Here is a 16,400-nt window from a genome sequence, read left to right on the forward strand (position 1 = left end):
AAAGGAGACAGAAATTCAGTTAAAGAAGAAAAGTATGTTTATGATGGGTGTCATAGTGAATATAATTGAGAACCACGCAGAGAAGCTTCAAAACCAAAATGAAAGGCTAACATCTAATATTAAGGAAAATCCCAAAGTTTTCAACAAACATATCAATCGTAAAAGAGCGGCCAAAGTAGAAACAAAGTCAGTTAAGGTCAAAGATTGAATTTACACATAGAGGCAAAAGGCATGGCTGAGGTGGTGGTGAAAGAAGGGGAAACTCCGTCATGGTAAAAGTTAGAAATGGATAAACAGGAGGCATTGGATTAGCTGACAGCCCTTAAAATTGAGGGACTGGAACTGGATGAGATACATCCAAGTATATTGAAGGAAGTGAGAGTGGAAATTGCAGAGGCAATAGCAAACTTCTTCAAACTCAGGACTAGTACCAGAGGATTGGAGAATTGCAAACATCACTCCCTTGTTCAAAAAAGCTGTTACAGATCAGCCAGTTTAACCTCGGCCATGGGGAAACTTACAGAAATAATTATTTCAGATCAAGTTAATAGTCACGTGGGAAAGATTGCTTTGAAAGAGTCAACATTGACTTGTTAAAGGTTGATTGTGCCCAACTAACTTGCTGGTCTTTTTTGAGCTGATGAGGGCAAGGCTGTTCACGTCATATATATGGACTTCCGAAAGGTATTTGACAATTCAACACAACAGGCTTGCGCTGAAAGGAACCATAACAACATGGATACAAATAGGCTGGGGCATAGGAAACAGTCAGTCATGGTTAATTGGTATTTTTCGGACTGGAAGAAAGTTTATTATGGAGTTCTCCTGGTGTTGAAATTGGGACTGTAGCTTTTCCTTATAATATATAATGGGTCCACATCTTGGTGTGCAGAGGGAACAAATTGTAAAGTGTGGGAGAATAGTGTGCAACTTCAAATGGACATTGGTATATTAGTGCAATGGGCAGTTAGGTGACAGATGAAGTTCTTCAGCTTCAACTGAGCAGAGAGAGAGGGAGTCAGCAACAAGACAAATTGAGGCCCAAGATTGGGAGCCAAGGTGGTGAAGTGGAGTTCAAGTTCAACAGTTGCAGCTTTTTTTTGGAAGCAGGGTTTAACTGAGGAAAAAAACAGGAACAAGTGAAAATCAGGATCAGTATAGTAAAGTTAGATAATTGTGTGAATTTCCATAAATGACGTTAGTTCATAGTATTCTTATGGAAGCATCTTTTTAAGAAGTATGTAACTAATGGGCTTAATGGAAGTCATGGCAACAGAGCTTGCACCTGTAATATCCTCCTCCTGTGAGATGTGACAAATCATGGAAGCTTCAGTTGTCCCTGGTAGTCACATGTGCAGGAAATATGTCCAAGCTTCAGGTAGTAGCTAATCGCATTTCAGAGATGGAGCAGCAGGTGAATTCACTCTAGAGCTTCCACATTACCGAGCATGAGTGGATCACGTTCAGTGAGATGGTTGTACTTCAGGTGAAGATGTAACAAGCAGGAAGGGCTTGGTTGACTATAGACAGAGTAGAGGAAGACTGGTAGTATTGGAGTCCCCAGTGACCATCCCCCTTTCTAACAGATATGTGTTTTGGATAATGTTGTGGGAGATAACAATGCAGGAGAAAACAGTGGAAGTCAATGTCATGGCACCATGGATAGGCCTGCTGCACAAAAGAGGAGGTAAAAGAATGGGAGGGATATAGTGGTAAGGGGAACAGATGGACATTTCTGTGGGCTGCAAAAGAGATTGCAGGATAGTTTGTTGCCTTCTTGGTGCCAAGGTCAGGGATGTCACTGGAAGGCTACAGGACATTGTGAACATGGAGAGCAAACAGACAGAGGTCAATGAGATGGGGTCCTGGAAGCAGAATTTATGAAGCTAAGAAGTAGATTAAAAAGCTTAGAGTCGTAGAGATGCACAGCATCCATGCCAACCAGATATCCTAAATAAATCTAGTCCTATTTGCCAACACCTGACCATTATCCCTCTAAACCCTTCCTATTCATATACCCATCCAGACGTCTTGTAAATGCTGCAATTGTAACAACCTCCACCATTTCTTCTGGCAGCTCATTGCACACATGCACCACCCTTTGCGTTAAAACATTGCCCCTTAGGTCCCTTTTAAATCTTTCCCCTCTCATCTTAAACCTATGCTGTCTGGTTTTGGATTCCCCACTCCAGGGAATAGACCTTGTACCTTTACCCTAGCCATGTCCCTCATGATTTTATAAGTCTCTATAAGGTCACGCCTCAACCTCTGACCCTCCAGGGAAAATAGCACCAGCCTATTCAGCCTCTCCCTTTAGCAAAAATCCTCCTGCCCTGGTAACATACCTGTAAATCTTTTTTGAACCCTTTCAAATTTCACGACGTCCTTCCTGTAGTGGGGAGACCAAAATTGCATGCAGTATTCCAAAAGTGGCCTGACCAATGCCCTGTACAGTTGCAACATGACTTCCCAACTCCCAAAACAGGACTCTAAAGGTAGTAATCTCTGAATTGTGGTGCCATGTGCAAGTGAGTAGTGGTGGTTCCAGAAAAATGACTCAACTGAAGGAGATGAATGGCCAAAATTAGAAAAAACAGAAAAGGGAGTCAAGAGATATAGAAATTATAGGCTATTTAAGGCACAACGAAGGTGAGAAAGGTCAGATAACACTTATTTTAATACAAGGAGTCTCATGAACATGGCAGAAGAGATGAGCACACTAATTAAAACATGGACATAACATGTCATTGCTGCTACTGAAATATGATTGAGAGAAGGGCAAGATTGGTGGCTCAGTATTTCAGAATATAGGATCTGTTGGTGAGACAACAAAAGAGGTCAGAGAGGATGGGATGTTACAGTATTGATCAGGGAATCACTTATAGCAGTAATAAATAATGACATCTAATGGCTCTTCAAAGGAAGCCAGATGGATAAATGTTTATGAGAATGGTTCGGGGATGGGGCACTTCAGTTATGAGGAAAGGTTGTAGAAAGTTTTCAATATCATCAGAGGTCTGGTCAGAGTAACTGGGAAAAAGTGGTTCCAGTTCGTAAACAGATAGAGAACTGAAGGATGCAGTGCCTGGAAATGTGATGGAGACTAAGGTGTTCCAGAAGTCATTGGATGAAAATGTGAACAGAAGCAATGTACAGGGTTATAGGAAAAAGGCAGGAGATTGACACTAAGCTAAATTGCTCAATGGTCCAAATGGCCTCTATCTGCACTGTAAAATTTCTGCAATTCTGTAATTCAGTGCTTATCTCTCACCATCTTAAAACAGCACCATTGGCATTGTGTTGCACTGAAATATGATGCAGAATTGGTGGCCATTATCAATGCAATTTGAGCACTGAAAACAGTTCATGGATCAGTTTGATTTTGCAAAGCAGCATGTGCCTTATCCATCCTGCCACTGAAATGCTCATTGATGCCTTAACATTATTAAGGATCAAAAGTCCATCTAACCTACATCCCTGCAGAAAGTTGTTGATTCAGAAATCTATAGTATGATTCCTCTCCATCCCAAAGTTCCATATTGCCATCCTCCTCACTTCTAGTGCCAATGTCATATTGCTCTGAATTGCCATTAAACGGCTCATCAAAGTACAGCATATGGCATGCTAGGATTTAATTTTGTAAAAGTATTTTTCCCCAGTCTTCTTGAATGCTAAAATAAAATTTGATCATATCGGCCTGATCACAATCGATTTCTTATGTTCTCGTCTGAACATTTCAATCCTCTGAATTCTGTAGTCCATTCCAGAAGCTGATTCAGTTGCATCATAGCTGACTTCTATTGTGACTCCATCTATCCTTCTTGGTTTACTAATTTTAATACCCGTCCCTAACAAACATATCAATCTATAATGAAATGTTTTTGCTATTGTCAGAATTTCAAAAAGTTTTCAAAGACAGTTCCAAATTTCCTCAAACTTTTGTGTAAAGAACTGATTTTTTTTGCCATCACCCTTGAAAGAAATAACTATAATTTTAAGGTTATGTTCTCTTCTCTGTTTTCCTACCAAAGAAAATAGTTTTCTTTTTATTTACCTTATTAAATCTCTAAACCTCTTAAACGCTTCACCCAGATCATTCCCTAATGTTGTAAATTCAAAGGAATATGTAACCCTGAAATCATTCTGCTAAATCTGCACTACACATATACCATGATTAACAGATTACAAACAGTTGAATGCAGAACTTTCGACAGGATTGAATCAAAGCTCTTCATAGCTACAACATATCTTCCATCCCTTTACATTGCTAAATTCCTAATTTAAAGTTGACATTTCATTAGCCTTTCTAATTATTAGCTACACATGTTTATTAACTTATGGTAATTTATATGGTTAAACCCTAAATGTCATTGCTTGTCCCCAGTTTCTTTTTCATTTTTAAAAATACCCTGATCTTATTAGAAGGTGGATCAATTCACTTTCCCACATTGAATCCCATTTACCACAATTTTGCTGATAGGCTTAATCTCACAGTGTCTTATTGTAACTTTCTTTTCTTAGTTCCAGTAGTTATGGCACTACTTAACATGGTGTCATCAACACATTTACAGAAATAGCTCTCTATCCCTTCATCCAAGTTATTTCTAAATATAGTGAAAAGATGTGGCCCCAGTACAGACCCTGGGCGGATACCACTCATCACTTGCTGCCAGTTTGAAGATATGCCTGTAATTCTCACTGTCTATATTTTTCCATGTGAGCCATTTCCCTATCTAAGCCAAATAAATTACCTCTAATTCTAAGTCCTGATCTTAGCCCTACAGTCCAGCATTAAATACAGATTTTTCCACCTCAGTTCTCTGGATTTATTTTGTTTATTATTCTTTTGTTACCATTCTCCCTTTGTTCAAAAGATTATTCTTTTAAAAATTATTGTAGATTTGGGTTGCACTTTTTCACAAAATTCCACACTTTGTGGCCAGTGTGGAATTTTCTTTTTTGAGAAATAATATCTTATAGCATTTCACATGACAGGAGTTTCCAAGTGTGAGTGCATTGTTGTATAAATGCTTCCAATGCAAAATTTCTCTTTTCTAACAACATTTCAAATTGAAAGTAAGGTGTTCTCATGTGCCTTCATTCAATTATACAATTTAAGATAGCTTACTGCTTTATTCTGTGCATGAACATACAAATATATGAAAGTCCTAACGTGCAGTCAAACAGTGGAACAGTAGCTTTCCCATTTAATCCTTTGTTCCACATTTGATACTATATGACCCTTGCATTAAATACCTAATCTTACATTCGTTTTAATCTGAGATAGACAAACTCGTAAGATACCTTTAAAATATAATTTTGATCAACAATTTTTTATGCTACAATTGAACTTTTTAAAAAATTCTTTCAGCCTTCAAACTACTGACAGATACGCCAACCTGCGATATAATCCTAATTGGAGAAATACCAGAGCAGGAGCAAAGATTTTTAAGTCCAAACAAAACTATGAATCACTTCATGATTCACTGGAGAATTTGCTTCAAGAGTCAAATGAGCTATTGGAGAAAACTGAAGGAAGATACAATGAACACCAAGATAAAGTGGAACAAAAAAGGCAAACAAATAAAGCTCGTGCAGTTGGATTTAGTTTGAGAGATGATGATAACGTAGAGAAACAACTTAAAAGGAAAAGACCGTCTTCACCTTACATTAAATGTGAAGCTAGCATGCAAGAAGAACATGAATCACTTGGTTCTTCTGGATTTTGTGATTTGCAAAATGACAGGAAAATCCAATCAAACACAATTGTAGCAGAAGTATCCCAGGAAAACCATGAGGAACATCAGTCTCATGATGAAGATAATTGTGAAATGTTTAGTGATTCTGAATGCGAATACCTGGATTCACTGGAACAGAAAAGACAAACAGATAAATCTCAAGGAGTTAAATTTACGTTGAGAGAAAGTAATAATGTGCAAAAGCAATCTGAAAGGAAACATTTGCCTTCTTATTATAAAAATGAACAAAGTGCCCAAGATTGTGAATCACTTGATTCTCCTAGATTTTATATTGATACAATTAAGAGTGATTTGGAAAACAATAAGAAAATTGGAACAAGAAAATTCTTAATTAAAGAACCTAAGGATAAACATGAGAAAGATGAAGATCACAATGAAGAAGATGACTATGAAAGTTTGAATGGCCACTATCAAAAAGAATACCAGCAATTCATGGAGCATGAGTCAACCTGTAGTGATATGAGCATAAAGAGTGTAAGACACTCCAAGAACCGTGTGATCTCTCATGACAGGAAATTGCAAACTAAAGTAAGAGTGCAGGATGATATTGTGGAACGGAATAAACAGACCCTGGGAAGACACAAAATAAACTCATATCAACTGTTGTACAGTGAAAAGAAAGAGGTTAAAGATACACAGCAGGTAGGTGTCACAGTAAAAAAATCTCTTTTCTTATATTGTCCTTCTGAATGAAGAAGAAATTATTTCATTCAATGAGTTCTAAAATGGTTTGGTAAATCCAATGCTTAATTTGCATAATCTGCTGTAGTTGGGGCTGATGACACTTGGAGAATTGAGTAGAGGAGTTGTTGAGATGCTTATGCACTCTCTCTGATGACTCAATTTGCTAACATTTTGGTCAGTTGGAAGCAAGAGACTCCCATGAGTCACTGGGGATGTTTGACCTCTCACCACAGATTCTGGTCTTTTTTCATTAAGTATAAGGAAGAAGCCATCATGTGTTTAAGTGATAAAATGTTTATCAGTGTGTGTGTATACTAGTTGCTATACTGGAGTTAAGATGACCAAACCACGAAGCCAGAGATTTAAACACTATTTCTTTTGTTAATATACTCTTGACAGGCAGTTAAGTTTGGTAAGAAATCTGTAATTTTTCCTTTATTTATATTTATGTTCTGATTTTTCAGTTACTAAACTAAATTTGCTCACATGTTCTGAATGTTATTTTCAAGTGACAGGACTAGTAGTAGCATCTGCTCAATAAATAGTTGTCTTTTAAATCCAAGTCCAAATGGGACTGAAACTATGGCTCCTAGTTTGCAAACTAGAACATTATTTTAATACTTTATTAATCTCGATCATATAGCAAAAGCACAGAAATAAATTGGAAACAGCATTTTGATCTGAAAACAGATTGTCATTGTCATTTATGAAATTTGTTAACAATGCACAGAAAAACCCAGGATTTTCAGTCCCAAATTACAACTGAAATCAGATGAGCAACTGCTTTATGGTGTTAAGAGGCAAAATACTGTAATTCTCAAGAATAAGCAGCGAATTGTATGCTTCCTTCTAATTGGTAGGTTAGTTCCTGTCTTTTTTTGAACAAAGCAAGAACTTTGTAGCAAAATATTTACATGTACATTCATTTTATCTTTCAAACCCGTGAATGATTATTCTCTCCAACTTTTGTTTCATTAAATGTTATCATCTGATTTCTATTTCAGGACTGATTTAAAGTTTTCTCAATTCCTTGATGTTAAACAAAGTCCTTTATAATATCTTTAGTTTCTTATGAAATAATTCCACAGATGCCAGTATCCCATCATGAGTTACCCTTTGTTTACACGTGGAAAGTCCTTGACATTGATCCAGCTCCTTCAGAGCAACAGGATATTTGACACTTATTTTTATCTGTCATCCAGGGCACCCTGCTTGGTTCAGAAAAACAGCATCAATAAAGGAACTCATATTCTATGAGGTCCATCTGGCTGACCTTGTTACAACCACTACATCTTCCACATGAAACTTTATTTTCCATGAAAAGGTGGGCAGGTAACCTCAAATTGGAAGGCAGTGTTGAAATAGGCTTTTGCAAGAATTTTCTGAAGGTACCTTTAATGGATTACCTTTCTTTCCCAAATATCACATTGATAAATGAATCCTTGACAATATGCCGATACTGAATTTAGAATAATCTATCCATACTGTGAAAAACACAGTTTTAGAAAATGAAATATCTAATGCTATACAACACATGAACACGAAGGGATTCTCCAAATATCAATGAATAATGTGCCATACTGATACTTGCAGATTATACATGAAGCCCATTTCAGAGGCATGCTAGATAAGTGAGATGTTATACCTGCCAGCATTCACTCGAATATCTGAAGGCTTCAAGATCAGTGGCCAGATTTGGAGACTAGTTCATGCATAGGAACAGCAGTAATTCTCTGAGTCTATGATAAACTTACAACTGTTTTTAACTTTTGAGTGGGAGACTCCCTACAATCAAGTATGGACATTATTTTTGCAGTTGTAGGCTGAAAATCAGGGAATGTATCAAGTAGGTATCATGACCAATAGATTCATCATATTTTCTCTGGAAGGCATCCAGTAAAAGAAAGTTCCCTTCACCTTCACAAGGTTTATTTTTTCCCTGGGGTGGGGGAGTCCAGAACTAAAGGGCATAGGTTTAAGGTGAAAGTGGAAAAATTTAAAAGGGTCCTAAGAGGCAGCTTTTTCACGCAGAGGGTTGTGCATGTATAGAATGAGCTGCCAGAGGAAATGGAGGATGGTATAATTGCAATATTTAAAGGCATCTCAATGGGTATATGAATAGGAAGGGTTTAGAGGGATACGGGCCAAGGGCTGGGAAATGACACTAAATTAGCTTGGGATATCTGGTCAGCATGGACAGGTTGCACTGAAGGGTCTGTTTCCGTGCTGTACATCTGTGACTCTGGCCATGGATGTTTCTGATCTCAATGTAATGCCTTTCATTAGATCGGAAGAACGACAATTTCCAGTCCCTCTGTTTCTTTGGCTTTACATTGGGTGCAAATGATTTACACCATCTACTTATCCGCTGTAATTCCTTAGGTGGAATTACAGTAAATTTAACATATTACTGATTACATTGGGAATACTGTAAGTTGTCATTTGTTGCTGCAGGGCCAACATGTTCAGGTTTCTTCATATAAGGATGCTTTTTTGCAGCAGTCTAGAAGTATAATTCTTACATTTCAGAAGGCTTTGGCACCAGTTGCTTTGGTCATGTGCGAACGGTTCCCAGTTGTTAAAGTAAGGCATGAAGTTATGTCTTGTTTCTGTTATGGATTTAGCTGTCGAATACATCCACTGGCATCATTAAATTCTGCATAGAGTACATTTTCTGAAAGACAACCACCATCATGGCCTAGCCATCTTGTTGAGATAATTAGCATTGCCATGATTCTTTTGGAGTTAGAAAGTTCCAGTACTTTTCTGCTCGGACTTAGTGTTGCCAAATAGATCTCAAGTAGTGTATATGAAATTAGTTTGATCTTGTTTCCTGCTTTAGATGCGTAGTCCCAAGTTTCTGTGTCAGTCAAATAAATATCAGTAAGTTATTCCATCAATACAATTCAGTTTGCTTGTACTAGCTGCCCGAGAGCCTGACCATTGAAATGTCTGTTCTCAGTCATTGGTTCTGATTAATTTTAAGGTGTAATATTAAAATTAGTCATGACTGAACTCTTTGCAGTGCCAAGATGTTATGACATAGTCTTTAAAGTGATGCTGAAGTATAATAATGATCGAATGATTTTAATCATTGGATGATATCAGCTCAGGGGCATAAATACATAGACCACCTTGGAACTGGGGAGCAGCACGCTGCAGATTACATTATTGGCCCATTTGCTACTTAATTTATTACTTATACATACATTTTCTAAAAAAATGCCTGAGGAATTGTAAAATTAAGTGGGCTTTAGCACTAAATACCTGAGGAAATTTGTTCCAAAGAAGTTAAATCTAGCATGTGTATGTGTGTATGTATACACACTAGGACTTCCCAAATTGGTTACAACCTCAAGGGGGAGTCATAACAATTTTCCAGTCTTGAAATGGCGAGTGGGAAATTAAAATGGGAAAATGTTTGGGAACTCTGTGTTATATTGTATGTAGGTATACATATTTATTTGTAGAAGTGAAGTTTTAGTGTACATTGACACCTTCAGTCCCTAGAGAGTACTGTGTTACATGAAGTATTGCAAAAAATGTATCAAATGGAGGGAAATCGTTTTTTATTCTGAGTACGAAAATAACATAAGTACATATTATTGGACATTTTCAAAAAAAAACTATTTCTTTCCTTCTGGCCCTCTCGCTCTATTACTTCAATCTTTCTTTTTCCTCTCGATTTTTCAATGCTTGGTGTGACATTGGGTTCACTATTGCAACAGACACTTTCTAGTTCAGACTCTGATTTGCTCATTAACAATTCTTCAATCTGATCGGTTCCGGCCATACGGCAATGGACCTCTGCTCTGTTAACACATATCCTAGGCATCCTGTAGATCCCAGTAATGGAAAACTTATCGTTCAGAATCTCATTAAATTAAGTAGGCATGTCAATGAATGGCAGGCGCTGTTCGTTCAGCAGTCACTAAATTCTGGCCCATTGAAAAAGCAATATGGCCACAACTTAGCCAAACTGATTCCCTGCTAAATTCAAAATCAGATTCCAGAACTAAAACATTTTCTATGTAATAAAATGCAGCTATGCTGAAAAACTATGTTTTGTATGGACTAAACTATAGTAATCATAAAGAAAAAGCCATGATTTGGAGATGCCGGTGTTGGACTGGGGTGTACAAAGTTAAAAATTACACAACACCAGGTTATAGTCCAACAGGTTTAATTGGAAGCACACTAGCTTTCGGAGCGACGCTCCTTCATCAGGTGATAGTGGAGGGCTCGATCGTAACACAGAATTTATAGCAAAAATTTACAGTGTAATGTAACTGAAATTATACATTGAAAAGTTGATTGTCTGTTAAGCCTTTCATCTGTTAGAATACAGTGATAGCTTCACTTCTTTCATGTGTAAATCACAAAACCTTTTTTTTAAAGTTGCATTCTCAGGTTAGCTGTTAACAATGGTGATAGCTAGACAATATGTTGAAGGTGTTGGCCCCCTGTGTTCTCTGTCTATGCCATGATGTTTAGATTGATTCTAATCTAAAAAGTGAGATAACAGAGTTTTACATAAATTCATGCAGTTTTTGAGCTCAGAGTTCTACATGAATGCATGCAGTTTTTGAGCAAAGTACAATGTAACCCTGCAAGTACAAATTCACCCCACAAAATATATGTGTGCATGTGGATCTTTGTCTCTCTGTGTGTGTCTGTCTGTCTGGGGTGGGGGTTGTGTGTGTGAGAAAGTGTGTGTGTGTGTAGTGAGTGCAGAGTGTCTAAAGTCTGTGAGGGGGTGCATGTATGAGTGTGGGAGTGTGTGTGTCTATAAGAGTGTGTGTGGGTGTCTGTGTGCGCGTCTGTGTGTACCTGTGTCTGTGTGTATGTGAGAGTGTGTGTGTGTAGGAATATCTGTGTGTGTGTGTGTGTGTAGTGCAATGGTGATCACCTGTAATGTGACATGAACCCAAGGTCCCGGTTGAGGCCCTCCCTATGGGTACCGAACTTAACTATCAGCCTCTGCTCGGCCACTTTTCTCTGCTGCCTATCCCGAAGTCCACCTTGGAGGATGGGTCACCCGAAGGTCCAAGGCTGAATGTCCTGGACCACTGAAGTGTTCCCCAAGAAAAAGCAGTTTTGTACATTTTATCATCCTAATCACAAATACAGGTAGTTCCAGTATTGAAGGATATTGTGAGAATTGTAGGCTCATTATAACATCCCGTATGTCAATAAATGTGTTACACTAGACTTCTAAAACTGGCATTTAGAAATTCAAAATTATTTCCTTATTTATAGATTGCGTGGAAAGTTAATATCAATGTAGTTTCCTACATTGTATGATATGTTTAGAAAATCTTTATTTCTTGTTCTTTGTGTCAGTATGGACAAACTTATCTGCATTAAAATAGTTTTGCCTATGACAGGGAGAAAAACTGAACACTTAAAAGAATCAGGATTCTATGACTGTTATAAAAACAATGTTGTAGTAGATGACGAGTAGCATTCTCATCCTGGTGTATTTGAGAGACGTAGCACATCAAAGCAGCAGAATTTGCATATAGTTTGTACAGAGATGAGGATTGAAGTTCACCAGGAATATAAATCTTTCACTAATTAGAGGAATCATTTTTAAATGCTGTCAGGGTTCATGACGTTGGATAACTTCCTGCTGATTTTTGGATGTCATTATTTCTTTATTGATTACATAATAAAAAATAAGTGAGTTATCCAGCCTAGCCCTTCAGTAAGGATCTTGTAAACCACATATGATAAATGTTGTGCAAAAACCCAGTCTTAAATCAATCCACATCAGTCTTCAGAGAGGTATCAAAGGATGTAACATTGTTTTATAATTATCTGATTCCATACACAGTTAAAACATCCAGAATTATTTGGGAATGATTTCTCAAACAATAGAATGGCCATTTCCAATTTCTCATATCAAAATATATTCAAAAACATAGAGATTGACAATGATAATTCAAAAGGCAGATTTCTGAAGTTACTGTAAGAAATTTATGGATTGAGTAGTATTTTCTTTCAGATAAGCAAGTCACTACTGTTTCCTGTGTTTTTTTTGGTTTTCTGTACAACATAATTATTTTTCTTTTCATTAATATGATGATCTCAACCCTAACTTTACTTCCCTTGTTGATTCAACTATTTTCAGGGGATGAAGAAACAGCATACCTGGTGAACAGAACTATGATGTTTGTTACTGTTTGTTTTAATTTTTTTTCTGGAATGTGGACTTTGCTGCAAAAGCCAGGATTTATTATGCATCTAAAATTGTTAGTATGGGGGATTAACAGTATTGTGTTTGCTGTAATTTCTGGTGTCGTAGTCAATCATATTCTTTATTTCTGCTTTGGAGCAGTTTGATACAATTCAGTAGCTTGCGAGGCCATTTCAGAATCAACCACATTGCTAAGATCTGGACTCACATGTTGCCATTACCAGGTAAGGACAACAGTTTCCTTCCCAGAAGGGAATTACTGATCCAGATGTTTTGTTTTGGTCATCATTAGATTCTTAATTCCAGATTTTTATTGAATTTAAATTCCACCATCTGCCAAAGTGGGATTTGAACCCTAGAACATTGCCTAAGTCTCTGGATTAATATTCTACCAATAATACCACGCAGCTATTGCCTCCCCTGAACTGATTAATCCCTTATGCATGTGTAATTGCAGCTCAGATACTAATTCTAAATACTAACATTGGAAATACATGGAAAATGTTGGTATTTTCACCTTTTATGTGCTGATTGACCAATTCTCATCAAGGAGGAATCACCTAGGAGGAGGTACTCTTGTGGTGTATTTCACAAGATCTGTATCTTAACAAATACTCTTTTGTTTTCCAATTTAAATGAATCTCTCTTTACAAAAATATTTCATTTACAAGTCTCATGTTGCCCTCCTTTTCATATGTCTGTGGGACAGTATCATGTTAGTACATTGCCAGGCCATGAGTTTGTATTTTACATAGTCTCTAATGTTATATTGATGTTCTTATTCTAGGAATCTAGTCACAAAAAGAACAAGAGACAATATGGGAATTTATACAGTTTTTTTAGTATTATTAAAGAGCTAGGTTATTGTTTCTGGCCTCCATCTGTTCTCAGCAGGGCGATAATGTCCTCTCTCACCAATATTAACATATTCAAGTGCCAATTATATCTGATGTAGGAAAACATTGCAGTGTGCCTGTAGTCCTCCACATATTAATTGATGTGCAATCCTTAATTTCCAAAACTAACACCAATCAAGTTATTTAGCAAGGATTTGCAATATCCAAGCTGCAGATATTATTTTGATTAAAGATTTGCAAATTGTCAAAGATAAGTCATTTTATAGAGAAATTGTCATGCTAGGTTGCAATAATTAATTGCAAACTCAATGCATTGTACTGAAAGAAAATGGGAGAGTGGGTTCTTTCTTGATTATATGTTTTATTGAGCTATGTCTCTTGATTACATTTTTTTAAAAGCCATAAGTATTCATTTAACCTGAAGCAGGATTTTGTAGAGGAATAAGACAGTGCTATTTTCTGGGTCTGTAGATTGAAAGAAGCAAAAATGGCCCTTAGTAGAGTGATATGCTCTTCTTGTCAGATGTGGGAGTTTAGGAGAGATCACACATTACTGAGGATTATATCTGCAATAAATGCCGTTGGTTGTGAATCCTGTCAGATCGAATGGATCGGTTGGAGAGGTAGTTAGATGCAGTGAGGAATTTACAAGAGCAAGGGGATGTGATGGATGGCAGTTATAGGAAGGGGGGAAAGTCTCAGATACAGCCTTATAGATGGGTTAACTCCAGGAAAGGTAAGAGAGGTAGGCAAGTAGTGCAGGAGTCTTCTGTGGCTAGCCCCATTTCAAACAAGTATGCTGTTTTAGAAAAAGGTGGGGGGTGATGGATTCTCAGGGGAATGTAGCATGAACAGCCAGGTTTCTGGTATTGAGTCTGGCTCTAATGTAATGAGAGGTACATTGGGTTTCAAGTGATCGATTGTCTTAGAGGGCTCTAGTCCAACGGACAGACAGACATTTCTGTGGCCAGCAGCAAAAATTCAGAATGGTGTGTTGCTTCCCTGGTGCCAGGATCAATGATGTCTCCGAGAGGGTGCAGAATGTTTTCAAGGGGCCAGAGGAGATAATTGTACAATTTGGAATCAACAACATAGGAAAGGAAAACCATGAGATTCTGATGGGAGATTACAGAGAGTTAGGCAGGAATTTAAAAAAGAGGTTCTCGAGAGTAGTAATAGCTGGATTACTCCCAGTGCTACGAGCTAGTGAGGGCAGGAATAGGAGGATAGAGCAGATGAATGCATGGCTAAGGAGCTGGTGTATGGGAGAAGGATTCACATTTTTGGATCATTGGAAGTTGTTTTGGGGTAGAAGTGACCTGAACAAGAAGACAGATTGCACCTAAATTGGAAGGCGGCTAATATACTGGCAGGGAGATTTGCTAGAGCTGCTCAGGAGGATTTAAACTAGTAAGGTGAGACCCAGGGAGATAGTGAGGAAAGAGATCAACCTGAGACTGCTACAGTTGAGAACAAAGGTGAATCAAACAGGCAGGGCAAAGCAGAGAACGAGGTAGGACTGATAAATTAAACTGCATTTATTTCAACACAAGGGGCCTAACAGGGATGGCAGATGAACTCAGGGCGTGGTTAGGAACATGGGACTGGGATATCATAGCAATTACAGAAACATGGCTCAGGGATGGTCAGGACTGGCAGCTTAATGTTCCAGGTTATAAATGCTACATGAAGGATAGAAAGGGAGGCAAGAGAGGGAGTGGTGTTTTTGATAAGGGACAGCATTACAGCTGTGCTGAGGGAGGATATTCCTGGAAATACATCCAGGGAAGTTATTTAGGTGGAACTGAGAAATAAAAAAGGGATGATCACTTTTTTGGGATGTTATTATAGACCCCCTAATAGTTGGAGGGAAATTTAGAAACAAATTTGTAAGCAGATCTCTGTTATCTGTAAGAATAATAGGGTGGTTATGGTAGGAGATTTTAACTGTCACAGTGTGAAGGGTTTAGATGGAGAGGAATTTGTTAAGTTTGGACAAGAAACGTTTCTGGTTCAGTATGTGGGTGTACCTACTCAAGAAGGTGCAAAACGTGACCTACTCTTGGGAAATAAGACGGGACAGGTGACTGAGGTGTCAGTGGGGGAGCACTTTGAGACCAGCAACCATAATTCTATTAGTTTTAAAATAGTGATGGAAAAGGATAGACCAGATCTAAAAGTTGAAGTTCTAATTTGGAGAAAGGCCAATTTTGAAGATATTAGGCAAGAACTTTCAAAAGCTGATTGGGTGCAGATGTTCACAGGTAAAGGGACGGCTGGAAAATGGGAAGCCTTCATTAATGAGGTAAGGAGAGTCCAGAGAAGGTACATTCCTATTCAGGTGAAAGGAAAGGCTGGTAGGTATAAGGAATACTGGATGACTACAGAAATTGAGGTTTTGGTTAAGAAAAGAAAGGAAGCATATGTCAAGTATTGTCAGGATAGATCGACTGAATCCTGAAAAGAGTATAAAGGCAGTAGGAGTATACTTAAGAGGGAAATCAGGAAGGCAAAAAGGGGACATGAGATAGCTTTGGCAAATAGAGTTAAGGAGAATCCAAAAAGGTTTTTTACAAATACATTAAGGGCAAAAGGGTAACTAGGGAGAAAATAGAGCCCCTCAAAGATCAGCAAGGTGGCCTTTGTGTGGAGCCGCAGAAAATGGGGGAGATACTAAATGAGTATTTTGCATCAGTATTTGCTGTGGAGAAGGACATGGAGGATATAGAATGTAGGAAAATAGATGGTGACATCTTGAAAAAATGTCTGTATTACAGAGAAGGAAGTGCTGGATGTCTTGAAACGCATAAAAGTGGATAAATCCCTAGGACCTGGTCAAGTGTATTCTAGAACTCTGTGGGAAGCTAGGAAAGTGATTGCTGGGCCTCTTACTGAGATACT

The 16,400-nt window shown here is 37.8% G+C and overlaps 1 protein-coding gene across 2 annotated transcripts in view; it reads left to right on the forward strand.

Annotated features, from left to right (window-relative positions):
• The window catches only part of jhy (junctional cadherin complex regulator), a 98,086-nt gene that overhangs the window by 22,182 nt on the left and 59,504 nt on the right, over window positions 1–16,400 (forward strand). For both annotated transcript variants that reach the window (XM_043676817.2, XM_087976440.1), the window contains one exon: window positions 5,372–6,401. In XM_043676817.2, the coding sequence (XP_043532752.1) occupies window positions 5,372–6,401 (1,030 nt within the window). The remainder of the gene's footprint in view (window positions 1–5,371; window positions 6,402–16,400) is intronic.

The sequence above is a fragment of the Chiloscyllium plagiosum genome, unplaced genomic scaffold (genome assembly GCF_037043375.1).
Source record: "Chiloscyllium plagiosum isolate Xiang-an unplaced genomic scaffold, Cpla_swu_hap1 HiC_scaffold_29, whole genome shotgun sequence".
Taxonomy (NCBI): Eukaryota; Metazoa; Chordata; class Chondrichthyes; order Orectolobiformes; family Hemiscylliidae; genus Chiloscyllium; species Chiloscyllium plagiosum.